The 23,830-nt window shown below is 42.7% G+C and overlaps 4 protein-coding genes across 9 annotated transcripts; all 4 read left to right on the plus strand.

Moving 5' to 3' along the window:
• The first annotated feature begins 586 nt into the window (after positions 1-586).
• On the plus strand, positions 587-2,263 carry LOC146972715 (tripartite motif-containing protein 16-like). 2 transcript variants are annotated; one of them, XM_085803102.1, is made up of 2 exons: positions 599-1,075; positions 1,109-2,263. In XM_085803102.1, exons 1-2 carry the CDS (start codon positions 599-601, stop codon positions 2,261-2,263), a joined length of 1,632 nt encoding a protein of 543 aa, XP_085659228.1. The 2 variants fall into 2 exon arrangements, with proteins under 2 accessions (XP_085659229.1, XP_085659228.1); XM_085803103.1 differs by having other exon boundaries at positions 587-2,263.
• A 3,371-nt stretch (positions 2,264-5,634) lies between these two features.
• Positions 5,635-7,177, plus strand: LOC146972716 (tripartite motif-containing protein 16-like). Of its 2 annotated transcripts, XM_085803105.1 has the most exons (2): positions 5,635-5,916; positions 5,950-7,177. In XM_085803105.1, the coding sequence occupies exons 1-2, from the start codon at positions 5,653-5,655 to the stop codon at positions 7,105-7,107; spliced, it is 1,422 nt and encodes a 473-aa protein (XP_085659231.1). In that variant the 5' UTR covers positions 5,635-5,652; the 3' UTR covers positions 7,108-7,177. The 2 variants fall into 2 exon arrangements, with proteins under 2 accessions (XP_085659231.1, XP_085659230.1); XM_085803104.1 differs by having other exon boundaries at positions 5,635-7,177.
• A 4,588-nt stretch (positions 7,178-11,765) lies between these two features.
• LOC146972717 (tripartite motif-containing protein 16-like) lies at positions 11,766-14,121 on the plus strand. 2 transcript variants are annotated; one of them, XM_085803108.1, is made up of 2 exons: positions 11,766-12,854; positions 12,885-14,121. In XM_085803108.1, exons 1-2 carry the CDS (start codon positions 11,766-11,768, stop codon positions 13,434-13,436), a joined length of 1,641 nt encoding a protein of 546 aa, XP_085659234.1. In that variant the 3' UTR covers positions 13,437-14,121. The 2 variants fall into 2 exon arrangements, with proteins under 2 accessions (XP_085659234.1, XP_085659232.1); XM_085803106.1 differs by having other exon boundaries at positions 11,766-14,121.
• A 1,118-nt stretch (positions 14,122-15,239) lies between these two features.
• Positions 15,240-21,094, plus strand: LOC146972718 (tripartite motif-containing protein 16-like). Of its 3 annotated transcripts, none has more exons than XM_085803110.1 (2): positions 15,240-16,467; positions 19,897-21,094. In XM_085803110.1, exons 1-2 carry the CDS (start codon positions 15,240-15,242, stop codon positions 20,331-20,333), a joined length of 1,665 nt encoding a protein of 554 aa, XP_085659236.1. In that variant the 3' UTR covers positions 20,334-21,094. The 3 variants fall into 3 exon arrangements, with proteins under 3 accessions (XP_085659236.1, XP_085659237.1, XP_085659235.1); XM_085803111.1 differs by having other exon boundaries at positions 15,240-16,463; positions 19,854-21,094; XM_085803109.1 differs by lacking the exon at positions 19,897-21,094 and having other exon boundaries at positions 15,240-17,543.
• The last annotated feature ends 2,736 nt before the right edge of the window (positions 21,095-23,830 follow it).

Genomic DNA, 23,830 nt, shown 5'->3' on the forward strand with positions numbered 1-23,830 from the left:
AAACACCTATAAAAACAAATAAAATGAATGGGATCATAAGAGGACAGCAATTGTCATTTTCACGTTTTGTCCAATAGTATTTTAGAAAAAAAAAAAAGAGCAGACCTGAAAGTAACAGGTACTTTTCAGCCTTCCTAGAAATTAACTCGAGTAAAAGTAAAAATATTTGTCTTGGAAATGTATTCAAGTAAGAGTAATAAGTACCAAAGAAATCTAATACTCAAGTAAAGTACAAACCCTCTGGATATAGTACTCAAGTAAATTTACTCTGTTACTGTCCACCACTGAATATAACCAGACTTCATTGTAAATAGGAGAAGTTGAGATTTACAGCTGCTGCTCCTCGCACTGGAATGAGGAAATATCTGATTATCTGCTGTCAAACACACTGAGCTGCTGCTCCCTGATCATGTGTTTCCTTGTTCCCTCCCCTTCAGATCTACAGTTTGAAGATGGGTGGAACCAACATGTGGTGAAGAGGAGGAGCCGACAGGCCCCGTTCACCGCACAGACACATGTTGTTGAGATCAGAGCTCAGACTAGTTTCACTTCTGAGCAACAGAAACTCAGACAGTCGTCGTCGTCTGTGAGAGGTGAAATGGCGCAGAAAGGAGTTCATCTGGACGAGGAGACCTTCTCTTGTTCCATCTGTCTGGATCTACTGAAGGATCCAGTGGCTATTCCCTGTGGACACAGCTACTGCTTCAGCTGTATTAAAACCCACTGGGATGCAGAGGAGGGGAGGAAAATCTACAGCTGCCCTCAGTGTAGGCAGACCTTCACACCGAGGCCTCCTCTGGTGAAAAACACCATGTTAGCAGCTTTAGTGGAGCAGCTGAAGAAGACTGGACTCCAAGCTGCTGCTGCTGATCACTGCTATGCTGGACCTGAAGATGTGGCCTGTGATGTCTGCACTGGGAGGAAACTCAAAGCTGTCAAGTCCTGTCTGGTATGTCTGGTCTCTTATTGTGAGAAACACCTGCAGCCTCATTATGAATCTCCTTCATTTAAGAATCACAAGCTGGTGGAGCCCTCCAAGAAGCTCCAGGAGAACATCTGCTCTTGTCATAATGAGGTGATGAAGATGTTCTGCCGCACCGATCAGCAGTGTATCTGTTATCTCTGCTCTGTGGATGAACATAAAGGCCACGACACAGTCTCAGCTGCAGCAGAAAGGACTGAGAGGCAGAGAGAGCTGGAGCTGAGTCGACAAAACATCCAGCAGAGAATCCAGCTCAGAGAGAAAGACGTGAAGGTGCTTCAACAGGAGGTGGAGGCCATCAATGGCTCTGCTGATAAAGCAGTGGAGGACAGTGAGAAGATCTTCACTCAGCTGATCCGTCTGATGGAGAAAAGAAGCTCTGAGCTGAAGCAGCAGATCAGATCCCAGCAGGAAACTCAAGTGAGTGGAGTCAAAGAGCTTGAGAAGAAGCTGGAGCAGGAGATCACTGAGCTGAAGAGGAAAGACGCTGAGCTGAAGCTGCTGTCGCACACAGAGGATCACACCCAGTTTCTACACAACTACCCCTCACTGTCAGCACTCAGTCCATCTACACACTCATCCAGCATCGACATCCGTCCTCTCAGACACTTTGAGGACGTGACAGCAGCTGTGTCAGAGCTCAGAGACAAACTACAGGACCTTCTGAGAGACACGTGGACAAACGTCTCACTGACAGAGTCTCAAGTGGATGTTTTACTGTCACCACCACCAGAGCCCAGGACCAGAGCTGACTTCTTAAGATATTCACAGGAAATCACACTGGATCCAAACACAGCACACACATGGCTGTTATTATCTGAAGGAAACAGAAAAGTAACATATGTGGATAAAGATCAGTATCATTCTAGTCACACAGACAGATTCACTTCATATCTTCAGGTCCTGAGTAGAGAGAGTCTGACTGGACGTTGTTACTGGGAGGTGGAGTGGAGAGGAGGAGTTTATGTAGCAGTCGCATACAAGAATATCAGCAGAGCAGGGAATGAAAGTTTGTTTGGAGGTAACGACAAATCTTGGGCGTTATATTGTTCCAACAACAGTTTCACATTTAGGTTCAACAACACCAACACTCCAGTCTCAGGTCCTCAGTCCTCCAGAGTAGGAGTGTATCTGGATCACAGAGCAGGTATTCTGTCCTTCTACAGCGTCTCTGAAACCATGACTCTCCTCCACAGAGTCCAGACCACATTCACTCAGCCTCTACACGCTGGAGTTTGGGTTGGTTATCGATCCACAGCAGAGTTGTGTAAACTCAAATAGACAAAGATCATTGAAGGAGCAGTTGGTTAAAATCTGTATTTTGGTTCATCTCTTTCTTTAGTCTCCATGTTTGTTGCTAAAAGCTCATTGCTGTTGTGTCTCTGCACTGCACAGAGATCAGCTGTCAATCATTTAACATTGTGGGCGGGACTTTGACCTCTTGTTGTCATTTCTTATTGTTTGAGTTTGTTGAGGTGGAGCTGGAGCCGTGGAGGAGATCACTGCTCATGATGATGTTTCTTTACCTAAACTCACATTTCTCCACATGGAAATAGAAACTTCTCTGAGCTCTAAATGTTTGTTGGATATTTGTGTTGATGTGTTTGTGTTGTTGTTGTTTGACCTTCCTGTATCACTGAGCTTTGTTCTCACTGTGGAAACTAAGAAATCTACAATCACATTTACATTGATGTGTTTGTCAGATCAAATATTGTTGTTGTTAAAATCCACTCACTAATAAGGTCTATGAGCTTTAATCAAAGTGTAAACATCATGATTAGAATCATATCCATGTTACTAATGAACCTAACTAGTTGCTCCTCCAGCTGTTTATTATTCCTATCATTTACTTTTCCAGCCTTTTGTTGCTCTTGTCCCAACTTTACAGAAACAATCAGTGTATGTTGAACTCCAGGTATCAATAGATAAGATCATTACACTACAGAGAATGATGTGTGACAGCTAACAGACCAATGTTTGCATTCTCTGAGTGAAATGTTTGAATATATAGTTAATGTTGTTGACAATAAACTTTGTGTGATTTATATTTTTGCACTTTGTATGTATATAGTGTGTGGGAACTGAAAATAAATATGTTGAGCAGCATCTTCCATGTCTGGAATGGATGTTTTCTTGAGTCTATAAGGTAACAATAATACAACCAGAGATGGACAGAGTACTCCACCCCAGTATTTGAGTAAGAGTACAAATACTACTGGTCAAAATTTACTCCGTTACAAGTAAAAGTAGCTCAGTCGAGTAAGAGTAAAAAAGTACTTGCTTCTAAAGGTACTTAAGAATCCAAAAGTACATGCTTTTAAATTTACTTTAAGTAAAAGTAAGAGCAAGAGTAAATTTCTTATTTTTCACATCAATGAATTACTATATTTTTTTCTAAATGAATTTAAGGAGCTTTTAACTCTTGTTTCTGAGAATTAACTCTGTGAAAGCAGCTGCACTGATGTTCTGCTTTTATTGGTTAGGGTTTCCTTCTTTGACAAACACAGCTTGTGTTCAATAGGATTTTAGAAAAAACTAGATAAAATAGCATTTCCTGATGGAAATGCGTGTGAATGCTGAAAGCAGCTGGACGCTATTGCAGAATTAGCAAATAGTACAAGCAGTGATCACCATACAAATGTTTGACCAATGTAGGAATCGAAACCACAACCTCATGGTCAGTAGACTTTCACTCTGCCTCTAGGCCACAGTGTACACACAGTGGCAAAGACTGTTGTCTGTTGATGAGCTGCACTCTGTGTCACTCTGAAGTTAATGAGTCCAAAGCTGCACCTGTTGGAAACACACTGTGTCAACACCAAGAAAGCTTGAGAGTGAAGCTTGAATGACTTACAATTAAAATTGCTGTGAATTTCAGGCTGAGAGCAGCAGGTTCAACATGAAGAAAGTTATCAGAAGTCAACATAGGACGACTGGGAAAGTAATTCACTATAATTGTTGTTGAGGCAAGATTTGAACCAACAATCTTCAGGTCTTCAGCCCAGTGGGCTAACCACTAGGCTACAGACACAGACAGTATGTTAGAGGCAAAGAAAACCTTTAATAAGAGGATCACTGGCTTCTGCTTTTTAAAAAAGTAAGGAAAGTGCAGAAATTAGCCACACCAAGTAAGAAGAGGACTTTTTTGTGACCTGTGACTATTTTTTGGTGAATTAAAACAAATTAAAAAGCACATAACAGCAAGTTACAAAGTTGAGCTCCTTCTCCTGCTGCTGTGAAAAAAATGCATTGGGCTGAATGAGAGCAGAGAGCTCCCTGGCTGCATTTAAAAATATTTTAAATTATTATCTAAGTCTCTTTGCATTTTTGACCAGAATTTTAGCCAGAAGACAAGTGTGGCTACAAAACTGGAGAAAATAATGTGTCTAGAGTTTAATTTGTGGCCGTGCTGACAGTTTAGCCAGAACAATTCGAGAATGTTTTTTTGCCTCTCTCCACTCTGGCTGACGATGTCACCACTCTAGCTCTGCTCGTTAGACGCAACATTCACCCATTATAAAGCTGGATTTTGTCAAAAAACTTAATGATTTTAAAACTGCCAAATATCAGAAACTGTTGAAGATATCAATAAGCTGAGTCATAGAGGAACACTTAAAAAGTTTGTCTACAGCTTAGAATTTGAATGAAGTCTCTAGCAGAAAGTATGGTGAAGCTTTAGTGGCTGAAAGAAGTAAGAAGATTTGAAGAGTTTGAAGACTGTTCCAATGCATTCTCTATGGGGGAAAAAAAATCAGAAATAGTTGAATATTGCAAAAAGTATGAATATTTGAAAAGAGAAAAGTAATTCCGATAATGTCCGGAAAAAGCTTCACGATTTGATGTATGAATTGTTGAAATAGCACAAAGTATGAAGGACTAGAAGAAGACCGTAAAAAGGCGGAAGAAAATGGCCGAACAGAAGAACAATAGTGTGAACACTAAAAAGAGCAGACCTGAAAGTAACAAGTACTTTTCAGCCTTCCTAGAAATTAACTCGAGTAAAAGTAAAAATATTTGTCTTGGAAATGTATTCAAGTAAGAGTAATAAGTACCAAAGAAATCTAATACTCAAGTAAAATACAAATCCTCTGGATATAGTACTCAAGTAAATTTACTCCGTTACTGTCCACCACTGAATACTGTATAACCAGACTTCATTGTAAATAGGAGAAGTTGAGATTAACAGCTGCTGCTCCTCGCACTGGAATGAGGAAATATCTGATTATCTGCTGTCAAACACACTGAGCTGCTGCTCCCTGATCATGTGTTTCCTTGTTCCCTCCCCTTCAGATCTACAGTTTGAAGATGGGTGGAACCAACATGTGGTGAAGAGGAGGAGCCGACAGGCCCCGTTCACCGCACAGACACATGTTGTTGAAATCAGAGCTCAGACTAGTTTCACTTCTGAGCAACAGAAACTCAGACAGTCGTCGTCGTCGTCGTCTGTGAGAGGTGAAATGGCGCAGAAAGGAGTTCATCTGGACCAGGAGACCTTCTCTTGTTCCATCTGTCTGGATCTACTGAAGGATCCAGTGGCTATTCCCTGTGGACACAGCTACTGCTTCAGCTGTATTAAAACCCACTGGGATGCAGAGGATGGGAAGAAAATCTACAGCTGTCCTCAGTGTAGGCAGACCTTCACACCGAGGCCTCCTCTGGTGAAAAACACCATGTTAGCAGCTTTAGTGGAGGAGCTGAAGAAGACTGGACTCCAAGCTGCTGCTGCTGATCACTGCTATGCTGGACCTGAAGATGTGGCCTGTGATTTCTGCACTGGGAGGAAACTCAAAGCTGTCAAGTCCTGTCTGGTATGTCTGGTCTCTTATTGTGAGAAACACCTGCAGCCTCATTATGAATCTCCTTCATTTAAGAATCACAAGCTGGTGGAGCCCTCCAAGAAGCTGCAGGAGAACATCTGCTCTCGTCATAATGAGGTGATGAAGATGTTCTGCCGCACTGATCAGAAGTGTATCTGTTATCTCTGCTCTGTGGATGAACATAAAGGCCACGACACAGTCTCAGCTGCAGCAGAAAGGACTGAGAGGCAGAGAGAGCTGGAGCTGAGTCGACAAAACATCCAGCAGAGAATCCAGCTCAGAGAGAAAGACGTGAAGGTGCTTCAACAGGAGGTGGAGGCCATCAATGGCTCTGCTGATAAAGCAGTGGAGGACAGTGAGAAGATCTTCACTCAGCTGATCCGTCTGATGGAGAAAAGAAGCTCTGAGCTGAAGCAGCAGATCAGATCCCAGCAGGAAACTCAAGTGAGTGGAGTCAAAGAGCTTGAGAAGAAGCTGGAGCAGGAGATCACTGAGCTGAAGAGGAAAGACGCTGAGCTGAAGCTGCTGTCGCACACAGAGGATCACACCCAGTTTCTACACAACTACCCCTCACTGTCAGCACTCAGTCCATCTACACACTCATCCAGCATCAACATCCGTCCTCTCAGACACTTTGAGGATGTGACAGCAGCTGTGTCAGAGCTCAGAGACAAACTACAGGACCTTCTGAGAGACACGTGGACAAACGTCTCACTGACTGAGACTCAAGTGGATGTTTTACTGTCACCACCACCAGAGCCCAGGACCAGAGCTGACTTCTTAAGATATTCACAGGAAATCACATTGGATCCAAACACAGCATACACATCTCTGTTATTATCTGAGGGAAACAGGAAAGTAAGATTCATGAGAGAAGTTCAGTCTTATTCTAGTCACCCAGACAGATTCACTAAATGTCCTCAGGTCCTGAGTAGAGAGAGTCTGACTGGACGTTGTTACTGGGAGGTGGAGAGGAGAGGAGGAGGAGTTGATGTAGCAGTCGCATACAAGAATATCAACAGAGCCGAGAGAGAAAGTTGGTTTGGGGCTAACGAAAAATCTTGGGCGTTATATTGTTCCAACAACAGTTTCACATTTTGGTTCAACAACATCCAGACTCCAGTCTCAGGTCCTCGGTCCTCCAGAGTAGGAGTGTATCTGGATCACAGAGCAGGTATTCTGTCCTTCTACAGCGTCTCTGAAACCATGACTCTCCTCCACAGAGTCCAGACCACATTCACTCAGCCTCTACACGCTGGAGTTCTGCTTGGTTATGAATCCACAGCTGAGTTGTGTAAACTCAAATAGACAAAGATCATTAAAGGAGCAGTTGGTTAAAATCTGTATTTTAGTTCATCTCTTTCTTTAGTCTCCATGTTTGTTGCTAAAAGCTCATTGCTGTTGTGTCTCTGCTCTGCACAGAGATCAGCTGTCAATCATTTAACATTGTGGGCAGGACTTTGACCTCTTGTTGTCATTTCTTGTTGTGTTGATGTTTGAGTTTGTTGAGGTGGAGCTGGAGCCGTGGAGGAGATCACTGCTCATGATGATGTTTCTTTACCTAAACTCACATTTCTCCACATGGAAATAGAGACTTCTCTGAGCTCTAAATGTTTGCTGGATATTTGTGTTGATGTGTTTGTGTTGTTGTTGTTGTTTGACCTTCCTGTATCACTGAGCTTTGTTCTCACTGTGGAAACTAAGAAATCTACAATCACATTTACATTGATGTGTTTGTCAGATCAAATGTTGTAGTTGTTAAAATCCACTCACTAATAAGGTCTATGAGCTTTAATCAAAGTGTAAACATCATGATTAGAATCATATCCATGTTACTAATGAACCTAACTAGTTGCTCCTCCAGCTGTTTATTATTCCTATCATTTACTTTTCCAGCCTTTTGTTGCTCTTGTCCCAACTTTACAGAAACAATCAGTGTATGTTGAACTCCAGGTATCAATAGATGAGATCATTACACTACAGAGAATGATGTATGACAGCTAACAGACCAATGTTTGCATTCTCTGAGTGAAATGTTTGAATATATAGTTAATGTTGTTGACAATAAACTTTGTGTGATTTATATTTTTGCACTTTGTATGTATATAGTGTGTGGGAACTGAAAATAAATATGTTGAGCAGCATCTTCCATGTCTGGAATGGATGTTTTCTTGAGTCTATAAGGTAACAATAATATAACCAGAGATGGACAGAGTACTCCACCCCAGTACTTGAGTAAGAGTACAAATACTACTGGTCAAAATTTACTCCGTTACAAGTAAAAGTAGCTCAGTCGACATGTTACTCGAGTAAGAGTAAAAAAAGTACTTGCTTCTAAAGGTACTTAAGTATCCAAAAGTACATGCTTTTAAATGTACTTTAAGTAAAAGTAAGAGTAAGAGTAAATTTCTTATTTTTCACATCAATGAATTACTATAATTTTTTCTAAATGAATGTAAGGAGCTTTTAACTCTTGTTTCTGAGAATGAACTCTTTGAAAGCAGCTGCACTGATGTGCTGCTTTTAGGGGTTAGGGTTTCCTTTGACAGACACAGCTTGTGTTCAATAGGATTTTAGAAAAAAAATAGAATTGGTATTTCCTGAAGGAAATACGTGGGAATGCTGAAAGCCATTGCTGAACCATGCTGAATAAATTGACAAAGACACACAGAATGACACGCAAACATGTCCCAGGCAGGAATTGAACCCACAACTTCACGAGTGGTAACCTGACACACTAACCATATGGCCACAGAGGACCCAAGTTACAATGAGCTTTATACTATGAGGAATTAAAGACTGTCCAATGACAGCTGAATAGTTGGAATCAAAAGTCAAGCAATGACGTGACATGACTGAGGCCGGAATAGAACCTATGACCTCATGATCACTAAACCTTTACTCTGCTGCTTCGCCACAGAGAGCACACACATAAGCATGTTGTCATTGATTGTAATGTGATGATGTGCTGCAAACTGTGGCACGAGCAATCAGTGAGTCTCTTAACGAACACCTGTAATCAATTGAAGGTGGGGGAGGGGAGCAGAATTCAACATAACAGAATGGTTCCCTTGGATTCGAACCCGTGACCTTGTGGTTGGAAAGCAGGAACCCTAACCACTGGGATATTCAAACACTTCTGGTGAAGTAGAGGTTGAGACTTTGATGAATGTGAGATTTTTCAATTATGCTTAAAAAAAAGAAAAGAGTATAAATGAGCCACAACAAGTAAGTAGAGGTACTTTTTGTGACCTGTGACTATTTTTTTGATGAAATCAAACGAAGTATAAGGCCCATTCCAGTGAATTACAAAGTTGAGCTCCTTCTACTCTGCTTTGAAAAAAAATGGGCTGAATGGCAGAGAGAGAGCACCCAGGCTGCATTTAAAACATATTTTAAATCATTCTCTAAATCTCTTTGCATTTTTGACCAGATTGTATGCCAGAAGACAAGTGTGGCTACAAACTGTGGCCAATTCTTGAGTGTAGAGTGTCATTTGTAGCTTTGCTGGCAGTTTCAGAAGAAAAGTTCCAGTCGCTTTTTTGGATCTCCTGCACTCTGATGACGACGTCACTCACTCTAGCCAACGCAATACGCACTCATTGAAAAGTGTGAAATTTGTCAGAAATCCTCATGTGCTTTTAAAGGATTTATCTCAAAAACTCTACAAGATATGAAAAAGTTGTACACCGGTTGAATACATTAAAAGTTTGTCTACAGATCAGAATTTGAATGAAGTCTAGCATAAAGTATGCTGAAGCTTTAGAGGCTGAAAGAAGTAAGAAGATTTGACGAGTTTCAAGACTGTTCCAATGCATTCTCTATGGGCCAAAAAAAAAATCAGAAATAGTTGAATATTGCAAAAAGTATGAATATTTGAAAAGAGAAAAGTCATTTTGATAATGTCCAGAAAAAGCTGCATGATTTGATGTATGAATTGTTGAAATAGCACAAAGTATGAAGGACTAGTTAGAGACCAAAAAAGGGAAGAAGAACTCGGAATAAGTATAAAGAAAATTTCAGCATTCACACTAATAAAGAAAATGGCCGAACAGAAGAACAATAGTGTTTCAGCATTCACACAAAAAAGAGCAGACCTGAAAGTAACGAGCCTTAGCTCCCACATAAAGCACGTGACTAGGACCGCCTTCTTCCATCTGCGCAGTATCACTAAGATTAGGAATATCCTCTCCCAGAGTGATGCTGAGAAACTGGTGCATGCATTTATCACTTCTAGGCTAGACTACTGCAACTCTCTCCTGTCAGGATGTCCGAAAAACTCTCTAAAGAGTCTCCAGCTGGTCCAGAATGCCGCAGCGAGGGTTTTGACAGGAGTTAGGAAGAGAGAGCACATCTCTCCCACCTTAGCTTCTCTCCACTGGCTTCCTGTGGGATTTAGAATAGACTTCAAAATCCTTCTGCTGACTTATAAGGCTCTTAATGATAAAGCTCCAACCTATCTGAAAGAACTAATCATTCCTTACTGTCCTACCAGAGCACTCCGCTCCCAGAATGCAGGTCTGTTAGTGACTCCCAGTATCTCTAAAAACAGACTGGGAGGTAGAGCCTTCAGTTACCGGGCTCCTTTACTGTGGAACCAGCTCTCTCCATGGGTCAAAGAGGCAGACACTCTAACTACATTTAAGTCTAGACTGAAGACCTTCCTTTATGACAGGGCTTTTAGTTAGGGCTGGTTCAGGTAGCTCTGAACCATTTTATAGCTACGCTGCTATAGGCTTAGACTGCTGGGGACACATCTGGTTACACAGAGCCCTCTCCTCTCTCCTCCTCTTCTCTTCTCTTCTCTTCTCTTCTCTTCTCTTCTCTTCTCTTCTCTTCTCTTCTCTTCTCTTCTCTTCTCTTCTCTTCTCTTCTCTTCTCTTCTCTCCTCCCCTCCCCTCCCCTCTCCTCTCCTCTCTTCTCCTCAGTATATTTTTGAACTGTCATTTTCTGTTGTACTTTGTAGTTTGGCCTTGGTGTCTCGCACTCTCTCTGTGTTTCCGCAGATCCACCGGAGCTCCATCTCTCTGCACCAGCCGCCGCCTGCATCGCCCCCCCCCTCCCACCCCTTCCCCTGCTGTTAGACCGGCCTCCCCTTCCTTCCCATGGACCAGTCTGCCACCCAGCCCTCCCATCGAGCTGGCCAGCTCTCCCTGCCCCCCCCCCCCCCCCCCTCACCAGAGACTGCCTTCATCAACTCCTGCTAACATTTCCATATTTCGCACATTCTGTGACAAACTGTAAACTGTTTTCTTGTCTGTAACAACATCTATTGCACGTCTGTCTGTCCTGGGTGAGGGATCCCTCCTCTGTTGCTCACCCTGAGGTTTCTCCGACTTTTCCCTGTTAAAAGGGTTTTCCATGGAGTTTTTCCTCAGTCGATGTGAGGGTCTAAGGACAGAGGATGTTGTTACGATGCCATGTAAAGCCCTTTGAGACAAACTGTTTGTAAAAACGGGCTATACAAATAAAATTGCCTTGCCTTGCCTTGCCTTCCTAGAAATTAACTCGGGTAAAAGTAAAAATATTTGTCTTGGAAATGTATTCAAGTAAGAGTAATAAGTACCAAAGAAATCTAAAACTCAAATAAAGTACAAATCATCTGGATATAAGTACAGTCCTCAAGTAAATTTACTCTGTTACTGTCCACCACTGAATATAACCAGACTTCATTGTAAATAGGAGAAGTTGAGATTCACAGCTGCTGCTCCTCGCACTGGAATGAGGAAATATCTGATTATCTGCTCTCAAACACACTGAGCTGCTGCTCCCTGATCATGTGTTTCCTTGTTCCCTCCCCTTCAGATCTACAGTTTGAAGATGGGTGGAACCAACATGTGGTGAAGAGGAGGAGCCGACAGGCCCCGTTCACCGCACAGACACATGTTGTTGAGATCAGAGCTCAGACTAGTTTCACTTCTGAGCAACAGAAACTCAGACAGTCGTCGTCGTGTGTGAGAGGTGAAATGGCGCAGAAAGGAGTTCATCTGGACCAGGAAACCTTCTCTTGTTCCATCTGTATGGATCTACTGAAGGATCCAGTGGCTATTCCCTGTGGACACAGCTACTGCTTCAGCTGTATTAAAACCCACTGGGATGCAGAGGATGGGAGGAAAATCTACAGCTGTCCTCAGTGTAGGCAGACCTTCACACCGAGGCCTCCTCTGGTGAAAAACACCATGTTAGCAGCTGTAGTGGAGCAGCTGAAGAAGACTGGACTCCAAGCTGCTGCTGCTGATCACTGCTATGCTGGACCTGAAGATGTGGCCTGTGATGTCTGCACTGGGAGGAAACTCAAAGCTGTCAAGTCCTGTCTGGTATGTCTGGTCTCTTATTGTGAGAAACACCTGCAGCCTCATTATGAATCTCCTTCATTTAAGAATCACAAGCTGGTGGAGCCCTCCAAGAAGCTCCAGGAGAACATCTGCTCTCGTCATGATGAGGTGATGAAGATGTTCTGCCGCACCGATCAGCAGTGTATCTGTTATCTCTGCTCTCTGGATGAACATAAAGGCCACGACACAGTCTCAGCTGCAGCAGAAAGGACTGAGAGGCAGAGAGAGCTGGAGCTGAGTCGACAAAACATCCAGCAGAGAATCCAGCTCAGAGAGAAAGACGTGAAGGTGCTTCAACAGGAGGTGGAGGCCATCAATGGCTCTGCTGATAAAGCAGTGGAGGACAGTGAGAAGATCTTCACTCAGCTGATCCGTCTGATGGAGAAAAGAAGCTCTGAGCTGAAGCAGCAGATCAGATCCCAGCAGGAAACTCAAGTGAGTGGAGTCAAAGAGCTTGAGAAGAAGCTGGAGCAGGAGATCGCTGAGCTGAAGAGGAAAGACGCTGAGCTGAAGCTGCTGTCACACACAGAGGATCACACCCAGTTTCTACACAACTACCCCTCACTGTCAGCACTCAGTCCATCTACACACTCATCCAGCATCGACATCCGTCCTCTCAGACACTTTGAGGACGTGACAGCAGCTGTGTCAGAGCTCAGAGACAAACTACAGGACCTTCTGAGAGACACGTGGACAAACGTCTCACTGACAGAGACTCAAGTGGATGTTTTACTGTCACCACCACCAGAGCCCAGGACCAGAGCTGACTTCTTAAGATATTCACAGGAAATCACTCTGGATCCAAACACAGCATACACATCTCTGTTATTATCTGAAGGAAACAGGAAAGTAACATACATGAGTAAAGATCAGTCTTATTCTAGTCACCCAGACAGATTCACTACATATTATCAGGTCCTGAGTAGAGAGAGTCTGACTGGACGTTGTTACTGGGAGGTGGAGTGGAGAGGAATAGGAGTTTGTGTAGCAGTCGCATACAAGAATATCAGCAGAGCAGAGAGAGAAAGTGTGTTTGGAGGTAACGACAAATCTTGGGAATTAGTTTGTTCAAACAACAGTTTCACATTTTGGTTCAACAACACCCAGACGACAGTCTCAGGTCCTCGGTCCTCCAGAGTAGGAGTGTATCTGGATCACAGAGCAGGTATTCTGTCCTTCTACAGCGTCTCTGAAACCATGACTCTCCTCCACAGAGTCCAGACCACATTCACTCAGCCTCTACATGCTGGAGTTCGTCTTTACTGCTATGGAGACACAGCAGAGTTGTGTAAACTCAAATAGACAAAGATCATTGAAGGAGCAGTTGGTTAAAATCTGTATTTTAGTTCATCACTTTCTTTAGTCTCCATGTTTGTTGCTAAAAGCTCATTGCTGTTGTGTCTCTGCACTGCACAGAGATCAGCTGTCAATCATTAAACATTGTGGGCGGGACTTTGACCTCTTGTTGTCATTTCTCTTGTTGTGTTGATGTTTGAGTTTGTTGAGGTGGAGCTGGAGCCGTGGAGGAGATCACTGCTCATGATGATGTTTCTTTACCTGAACTCACATTTCTCCACATGGAAATAGAAACTTCTCTGAGCTCTAAATGTTTGTTGGATATTTGTGTTGATGTGTTTGTGTTGTTGTTGTTGTTGTTGTTTGACCTTCCTGTATCACTGAGCTTTGTTCTCACTGTGGAAACTAAGAAATCTACAATCACATTTACATTGATGTGTTTGTCAGATCAAATGTTGTAGTTGTTAAAATCCACTCACTAATAAGGTCTATGAGCTTTAATCAAAGTGTAAACATCATGATTATAATCATATCCATGTTACTAATGAACCTAACTAGTTGCTCCTCCAGCTGTTTATTATTCCTATCATTTACTTTTCCAGCCTTTTGTTGCTCTTGTCCCAACTTTACAGAAACAATCAGTGTATGTTGAACTCCAGGTATCAATAGATGAGATCATTACACTACAGAGAATGATGTATGACAGCTAACAGACCAATGTTTGCATTCTCTCAGTGAAATGTTTGAATATATAGTTAATGTTGTTGACAATAAACTTTGTGTGATTTATATTTTTGCACTTTGTATGTATATAGTGTGTGGGAACTGAAAATAAATATGTTGAGCAGCATCTTCCATGTCTGGAATGGATGTTTTCTTGAGTCTATAAGGTAACAATAATACAACCAGAGATGGACAGAGTACTCCACCCCAGTACTTGAGTAAGAGTACAAATACTACTGGTCAAAATTTACTCCGTTACAAGTAAAAGTAGCTCAGTCGACATGTTACTCCAGTAAGAGTAAAAAAGTACTTGCTTCTAAACGTACTTATAAGTATCCAAAAGTACATGCTTTTAAATGTACTTTAAGTAAGAGTAAGAGTACATTTCTTATTTTTCACATCAATGAATTACTATAATTGTTTCTAAATGAATGTAAGGAGCTTTTAACTCTTGTTTCTGAGAATGAACTCTTTGAAAGCAGCTGCACTGATGTGCTGCTTTTAGGGGTTAGGGTTTCCTTCTTTGACAAACACAGCTTGTGTTCAATAGGATTTTAGAAAAAAAATAAAAAAGAGCAGACCTGAAAGCAACGAGTACTTTTCAGCCTTCCTAGAAATTAACTCCAGTAAAAGTAAAAATATTTGTCTTGGAAATGTATTCAAGTAAGAGTAATAAGTACCAAAGAAATCTAATACTCAAGTAAAGTACAAATCCTCTGGATATGTACTTAAGTACAGTACTCAAGTGAATTTACTCCGTTACTGTCCACCACTGAATATAACCAGACTTCATTGTAAATAGGAGAAGTTGAGATTTACAGCTGCTGCTCCTCGCACTGGAATGAGGAAATATCTGATTATCTGCTGTCAAACACACTGAGCTGCTGCTCCCTGATCATGTGTTTCCTTGTTCCCTCCCCTTCAGATCTACAGTTTGAAGATGGGTGGAACCAACATGTGGTGAAGAGGAGGAGCCGACAGGCCCCGTTCACCGCACAGACACATGTTGTTGAGATCAGAGCTCAGACTAGTTTCACTTCTGAGCAACAGAAACTCAGACAGTCGTCGTCGTCTGTGAGAGGTGAAATGGCGCAGAAAGGAGTTCATCTGGACGAGGAGACCTTCTCTTGTTCCATCTGTCTGGATCTACTGAAGGATCCAGTGACTATTCCCTGTGGACACAGCTACTGCTTCAGCTGTATTAAAACCCACTGGGATGCAGAGGATGGGAGGAAAATCTACAGCTGCCCTCAGTGTAGGCAGACCTTCACACCGAGGCCTCCTCTGGTGAAAAACACCATGTTAGCAGCTTTAGTGGAGCAGCTGAAGAAGACTGGACTCCAAGCTGCTGCTGCTGATCACTGCTATGCTGGACCTGAAGATGTGGCCTGTGATTTCTGCACTGGGAGGAAACTCAAAGCTGTCAAGTCCTGTCTGGTATGTCTGGTCTCTTATTGTGAGAAACACCTGCAGCCTCATTATGAATCTCCTTCATTTAAGAATCACAAGCTGGTGGAGCCCTCCAAGAAGCTCCAGGAGAACATCTGCTCTCGTCATAATGAGGTGATGAAGATGTTCTGCCGCACTGATCAGAAGTGTATTTGTCACCTCTGCCTGGATGAACATAAAGGCCACGACACAGTCTCAGCTGCAGCAGAAAGGACTGAGAGGCAGAGAGAGCTGGAGCTGAGTCGACAAAACATCCAGCAGAGAATCCAGCTCAGAGAGAAAGACGTGAAGGTGCTTCAACAGGAGGTGGAGGCCATCAATGGCTCTGCTGATAAAGCAGTGGAGGACAGTGAGAAGATCTTCACTCAGCTGATCCGTCTGATGGAGAAAAGAAGCTCTGAGCTGAAGCAGCAGATCAGATCCCAGCAGGAAACTCAAGTGAGTGGAGTCAAAGAGCTTGAGAAGAAGCTGGAGCAGGAGATCACTGAGCTGAAGAGGAAAGACGCTGAGCTGAAGCTGCTGTCGCACACAGAGGATCACACCCAGTTTCTACACAACTACCCCTCACTGTCAGCACTCAGTCCATCTACACACTCATCCAGCATCAACATCCGTCCTCTCAGACACTTTGAGGACGTGACAGCAGCTGTGTCAGAGCTCAGAGACAAACTACAGGACCTTCTGAGAGACACGTGGACAAACGTCTCACTGACAGAGACTCAAGTGGATGTTTTACTGTCACCACCACCAGAGCCCAGGACCAGAGCTGACTTCTTAAGATATTCACAGGAAATCACTCTGGATCCAAACACAGCATACACATCTCTGTTATTATCTGAAGGAAACAGGAAAGTAACATACATGAGTAAAGATCAGTCTTATTCTAGTCACCCAGACAGATTCACTACATATTATCAGGTCCTGAGTAGAGAGAGTCTGACTGGACGTTGTTACTGGGAGGTGGAGTGGAGAGGAATAGGAGTTTGTGTAGCAGTCGCATACAAGAATATCAGCAGAGCAGAGAGAGAAAGTGTGTTTGGAGGTAACGACAAATCTTGGGAATTAGTTTGTTCAAACAACAGTTTCACATTTTGGTTCAACAACACCCAGACGACAGTCTCAGGTCCTCGGTCCTCCAGAGTAGGAGTGTATCTGGATCACAGAGCAGGTATTCTGTCCTTCTACAGCGTCTCTGAAACCATGACTCTCCTCCACAGAGTCCAGACCACATTCACTCAGCCTCTACATGCTGGAGTTCGTCTTTACTGCTATGGAGACACAGCAGAGTTGTGTAAACTCAAATAGACAAAGATCATTGAAGGAGCAGTTGGTTAAAATCTGTATTTTAGTTCATCACTTTCTTTAGTCTCCATGTTTGTTGCTAAAAGCTCATTGCTGTTGTGTCTCTGCACTGCACAGAGATCAGCTGTCAATCATTAAACATTGTGGGCGGGACTTTGACCTCTTGTTGTCATTTCTCTTGTTGTGTTGATGTTTGAGTTTGTTGAGGTGGAGCTGGAGCCGTGGAGGAGATCACTGCTCATGATGATGTTTCTTTACCTGAACTCACATTTCTCCACATGGAAATAGAAACTTCTCTGAGCTCTAAATGTTTGTTGGATATTTGTGTTGATGTGTTTGTGTTGTTGTTGTTGTTGTTTGACCTTCCTGTATCACTGAGCTTTGTTCTCACTGTGGAAACTAAGAAATCTACAATCACATTTACATTGATGTGTTTGTCAGATCAAATGTTGTAGTTGTTAAAATCCACTCACTAATAAGGTCTATGAGCTTTAATCAAAGTGTAAACATCATGATTATAATCATATCCATGTTACTAATGAACCTAACTAGTTGCTCCTCCAGCTGTTTATTATTCCTATCATTTACTTTTCCAGCCTTTTGTTGCTCTTGTCCCAACTTTACAGAAACAATCAGTGTATGTTGAACTCCAGGTATCAATAGATGAGATCATTACACTACAGAGAATGATGTGTGACAGCTAACAGACCAATGTTTGCATTCTCTGAGTGAAATGTTTGAATATATAGTTAATGTTGTTGACAATAAACTTTGTGTCATTTATATTTTTGCACTTTGTATGTATATGGTGTGTGGGAACTGAAAATAAATATGTTGAGCAGCATCTTCCATGTCTGGAATGGATGTTTTCTTGAGTCTATAAGGTAACAATAATATAACCAGAGATGGACAGAGTACTCCACCCCAGTAGTTGAGTAAGAGTACAAATACTACTGGTCAAAATTTACTCCGTTACAAGTAAAAGCAGCTCAGTCGAGTACGAGTAAAAAAGGTACTTAAGTATCCAAAAGTAGCCTACATGCTTTTAAATTTACTTTAAGTAAGAGTAAGAGTAAATTTCTTATTTTTCACATCAATGAATTACTATAATTTTTTCTAAATGAATTTAAGGAGCTTTTAACTCTTGTTTCTGAGAATGAACTCTTTGAAAGCAGCTGCACTGATGTGCTGCTTTTAGGGGTTAGGGTTTCCTTCTTTGACAAACACAGCTTGTGTCCAATAGGATTTTAGAAAAAGACCTGAAAGTAACGAGTACTTTTCAGCCTTCCTAGAAATTAACTTGAGTAAAAGTAAAAATATTTGTCTTGGAAATGTATTCAAGTAAGAGTAATAAGTACCAAAGAAATCTAATACTCAAGTAAAGTATAAATCCTCTGGATATGTACTTAATAAGTACAGTACTCAAGTAAATTTACTCCGTTACTGTCCACCACTGAATATAACCAGACTTCATTGTAAATAGGAGAAGTTGAGATTAGCTGCTGCTCCTCGCACTGGAATGAGGAAATATCTGATTATCTGCTCTCAAACACACTGAGCTGCTGCTCCCTGATCATGTGTTTCCTTGTTCCCTCCCCTTCAGATCTACAGTTTGAAGATGGGTGGAACCAACATGTGGTGAAGAGGAGGAGCCGACAGGCCCCGTTCACCGCACAGACACATGTTGTTGAGATCAGAGCTCAGACTAGTTTCACTTCTGAGCAACAGAAACTCAGACAGTCGTCGTCGTCTGTGAGAGGTGAAATGGCGCAGAAAGGAGTTCATCTGGACGAGGAGACCTTCTCTTGTTCCATCTGTATGGATCTACTGAAGGATCCAGTGGCTATTCCCTGTGGACACAGCTACTGCTTCAGCTGTATTAAAACCCACTGGGATGCAGAGGATGGGAGGAAAATCTACAGCTGTCCTCAGTGTAGGCAGACCTTCACACCGAGGCCTCCTCTGGTGAAAAACACCATGTTAGCAGCTTTAGTGGAGCAGCTGAAGAAGACTGGACTCCAAGCTGCTGCTGCTGATCACTGCTATGCTGGACCTGAAGATGTGGCCTGTGATTTCTGCACTGGGAGGAAACTCAAAGCTGTCAAGTCCTGTCTGCAATGTCTGGTCTCTTATTGTGAGAAACACCTGCAGCCTCACTATGAATCTCCTTCATTTAAGAATCACAAGCTGGTGGAGCCCTCCAAGAAGCTCCAGGAGAACATCTGCTCTCGTCATAATGAGGTGATGAAGATGTTCTGCCGCACTGATCAGCAGTGTATCTGTTATCTCTGCTCTGTGGATGAACATAGAGGCCACGACACAGTCTCAGCTGCAGCAGAAAGGACTGAGAGGCAGAGAGAGCTGGAGCTGAGTCGACAAAACATCCAGCAGAGAATCCAGCTCAGAGAGAAAGACGTGAAGGTGCTTCAACAGGAGGTGGAGGCCATCAATGGCTCTGCTGATAAAGCAGTGGAGGACAGTGAGAAGATCTTCACTCAGCTGATCCGTCTGATGGAGAAAAGAAGCTCTGAGCTGAAGCAGCAGATCAGATCCCAGCAGGAAACTCAAGTGAGTGGAGTCAAAGAGCTTGAGAAGAAGCTGGAGCAGGAGATCACTGAGCTGAAGAGGAAAGACGCTGAGCTGAAGCTGCTGTCGCACACAGAGGATCACACCCAGTTTCTACACAACTACCCCTCACTGTCAGCACTCAGTCCATCTACACACTCATCCAGCATCGACATCCGTCCTCTCAGACACTTTGAGGACGTGACAGCAGCTGTGTCAGAGCTCAGAGACAAACTACAGGACCTTCTGAGAGACACGTGGACAAACGTCTCACTGACAGAGACTCAAGTGGATGTTTTACTGTCACCACCACCAGAGCCCAGGACCAGAGCTGACTTCTTAAGATATTCACAGGAAATCACACTGGATCCAAACACAGCACACACATGTCTGTTATTATCTGAGGGAAACAGGAAAGTAACACGAGGTAAAGATCAGTCTTATTCTAGTCACCCAGACAGATTCACTTCATATCGTCAGGTCCTGAGTAGAGAGAGTCTGACTGGACGTTGTTACTGGGAGGTGGAGTGGAGAGGAGGAGTTTATGTAGCAGTCGCATACAAGAATATCAGCAGAGCAGGGAATGAAAGTTGGTTTGGAGGTAACGACAAATCTTGGTCATTAGATTGTTCCAACAACAGTTTCACATTTATATTCAACAACATCGATACTCCAGTCTCAGGTCCTCAGTCCTCCAGAGTAGGAGTGTATCTGGATCACAGAGCAGGTATTCTGTCCTTCTACAGCGTCTCTGAAACCATGACTCTCCTCCACAGAGTCCAGACCACATTCACTCAGCCTCTACACGCTGGAGTTCGGCTCAATGATTTTGGAGTCACAGCAGAGTTGTGTAAACTCAAATAGACAAAGATCATTGAAGGAGCAGTTGGTTAAAATCTGTATTTTAGTTCATCACTTTCTTTAGTCTCCATGTTTGTTGCTAAAAGCTCATTGCTGTTGTGTCTCTGCACTGCACAGAGATCAGCTGTCAATCATTAAACATTGTGGGCGGGACTTTGACCTCTTGTTGTCATTTCTCTTGTTGTGTTGATGTTTGAGTTTGTTGAGGTGGAGCTGGAGCCGTGGAGGAGATCACTGCTCATGATGATGTTTCTTTACCTAAACTCACATTTCTCCACATGGAAATAGAAACTTCTCTGAGCTCTAAATGTTTGTTGGATATTTGTGTTGATGTGTTTGTGTTGTTGTTGTTGTTTGACCTTCCTGTATCACTGAGCTTTGTTCTCACTGTGGAAACTAAGAAATCTACAATCACATTTACATTGATGTGTTTGTCAGATCAAATGTTGTAGTTGTTAAAATCCACTCACTAATAAGGTCTATGAGCTTTAATCAAAGTGTAAACATCATGATTATAATCATATCCATGTTACTAATGAACCTAACTAGTTGCTCCTCCAGCTGTTTATTATTCCTATCATTTACTTTTCCAGCCTTTTGTTGCTCTTGTCCCAACTTTACAGAAACAATCAGTGTATGTTGAACTCCAGGTATCAATAGATGAGATCATTACACTACAGAGAATGATGTATGACAGCTAACAGACCAATGTTTGCATTCTCTGAGTGAAATGTTTGAATATATAGTTAATGTTGTTGACAATAAACTTTGTGTGATTTATATTTTTGCACTTTGTATGTATATGGTGTGTGGGAACTGAAAATAAATATGTTGAGCAGCATCTTCCATGTCTGGAATGGATGTTTTCTTGAGTCTATAAGGTAACAATAATATAACCAGAGATGGACAGAGTACTCCACCCCAGTACTTGAGTAAGAGCAGTGACGGCTGGTATCAATGGGCTAGTGGGGCTAAGCCCTCCCTGCATTACACAACAAAAGATGAGGAAAAAATATTATATAGCCTACATTATATTCTCTAAATAACATACAAAAGATTGTTCTAAGTCTTAGTAAAATCGGAACTGGCAACAATATTAAATAGTTTCAAGAAAAACACAGGATATATCTCTAAATGGGCTAATTTTAATCAGCCCGAGCTCACCGAGTCTGCTCTCATTCATTTTCCGACTGTGGATGATTGACAGGTGCCAGGTCCCGCCCTCGCCATTGACCGACTGTTGGGGCTAATTTCATTCAGCCCACAGGCCGAGCGGTTCTGACCAATCAGCAGCGGGCTGACGCAGGGTCAGTGATTGACAGGCGTCATGTCCCGCCCCCTTGGTTCACTTGTCATTGGGCTGTTTTCAGACCAATGACAGGAACCGGAGGAAAAGTTGTGTTGTTGTGGGAGGGAGAAGACAAAACAGCGGCGCTAGGCGCTAGCATCACAGGTAGCATTACTTTACTGCTCTAAACTGTCTTTGCTAACATGAACGAAGTGGAGAATCTAGTTTCTAAACTCACCGGGAGCACCAGACTTAAATGACATGGTGATAACAGACCAGAAAGGCCGTCGATATGAGCTGCATATATCGTCTTTTTTTTTTTTTTTTTAATTGAGCAATATCGTCGGGTGTGTGTGCGTGCGTGCGTGTGTGTGTGTGCGTGCGTACGTGTGTGTGTGTGTGTGTGTGTGCGTGCGTGCGTGCGTGCGTGCGTGAGAGAGGGAGAGAGAGAGAGAGAGAGACTGTGTATGTGTGAGATAACCAGGTGAAGTTTTTTGTTTGTTTGTTTTTTTTGGACTAGACCCTTACTTAATGCAGTGTGTAGGCCTAGTTAGTTGCTATACTTTTGTGAGATGGGATAACCCTAACTTTTAGCTGTGTTAACCGTATAATTTATTTATTAGCCCACCCAACTAATTTGACCACCAGCCGCCACTGAGTAAGAGTACAAATACTACTGGTCAAAATTTACTCCGTTACAAGTAAAAGTAGCTCAGTCAACATGTTACTCCAGTAAGAGTAAAAAAAAGTACTTGCTTCTAAAGGTACTTAAGTATCCAAAAGTACATGCTTTTAAATTTACTTTAAGTAAAAATAAGAGTAAGGGCCGGATTTACTAAAGGTTTGCGTGTATTAAAACGTGTGCAAACGTTATTGCACGCGCAAACACACGTGGAACCAAATGGGGAGCATACATCAGTCTGACTGCCCATAAGTCCGACAGCTCATTTCTCCGACTACCCATTCTACAGTGTTAAGGTTAGGTTTAGGGTAAGGTTAAGGGTTAGGGCTACTTAAGTCGGAGAAATGGGAGGTCAGACTAATGGACGCAAAAATAAAGAAATGTATGGTCGGAGAAATGGGTAGTCGGGCGGACGTCATGCGCCCGAACCAAATCTACTAACCGGACGCACCGAGGATTGCGTCCCTCACACGGGCAGAATAGCACGTGCGATCCATTTAGCGTGTTTGCCTTGATGCATATGTAAATATGGGCGTTTCAGCCAGAACATGCAGAATACTGGGAGGAGTAGATGCAAATCGATTTATTTAGGGACTGTTCGTTATTTATCATCAGCGCCACCGGAGGGATTCACGGGACTTTTTTTTTTTTTTACATGACCCCCCTGTCGGAGTCAGTAAATTTTAACATGACCCTGCATTAAGCCTTATCAAAAGATACATGACCCCCCCCCCCCAGCCATCGACACGTGACATCGCATCACGTAGCGCGTGACACTACATTATTTCATTTTGACAACCATGTGTGCAGCACCTTTTCATCACAATGCCATTTGTTATTAAAACCCAACTCATCAATAACATAACCGCGATTTTGGACCAGCTCACATTACACAACAAGCCATTAACAATTAATCCACACTCAAACCGAAGCAACAATAATGGGAACTGCACTCAACAACGTATTATTACAAGGTTTACAACAGATGACAGACAACTGTGTGTGTGTGTGCGTGTGTGCCTGCGTGTGTAAGAAAGAGAGTGAGAGAGTGAGAGAAAGTAGGTAAAACCAGCTAACTGTTAGCTACCGTAGCTCAGGCGTCGGTCTCCCGTCAGGTAAAAGCTGCTGTTTATTCCTCAAATAGTTCATGAAGTTGTCTCCGGTACAGTTATCCATCACTGCAGTTGAATTAGCCGCTAAACTGCTGGACGCTAAAACCGAGGGGGCGTCTGTTTGTTTACAATTCACGAAAGCAACGTGAACGTACGTGCCGCTCAGACTATGTAGAGTTACGCAATGAGGCAGGCAGGCAGCGTAGCCTCTGTACGGTACTGAAGTTAAACTCTTTCACCCATAAAAGACGTGCTAACCCGCGTGCAAAGTCCTCATTAAGTCCTTGGCGAAGTGATTTGGGGGCCGTTGCTCTGTGCTTGCAGCTTTGACATGTCCCGTTTTTTTGTTTGTTTGTTTTGTTTAGATTAATTGCAGTGTCCTCCAGACAAAATGTTGAATGACCCCCCCCTCGCTGAC

The sequence above is a fragment of the Trachurus japonicus genome, chromosome 16 (assembly GCF_045865225.1).
Source record: "Trachurus japonicus isolate A0001 chromosome 16, Traja_1.0".
In the NCBI taxonomy this organism is placed as follows: domain Eukaryota; kingdom Metazoa; phylum Chordata; class Actinopteri; order Carangiformes; family Carangidae; genus Trachurus; species Trachurus japonicus.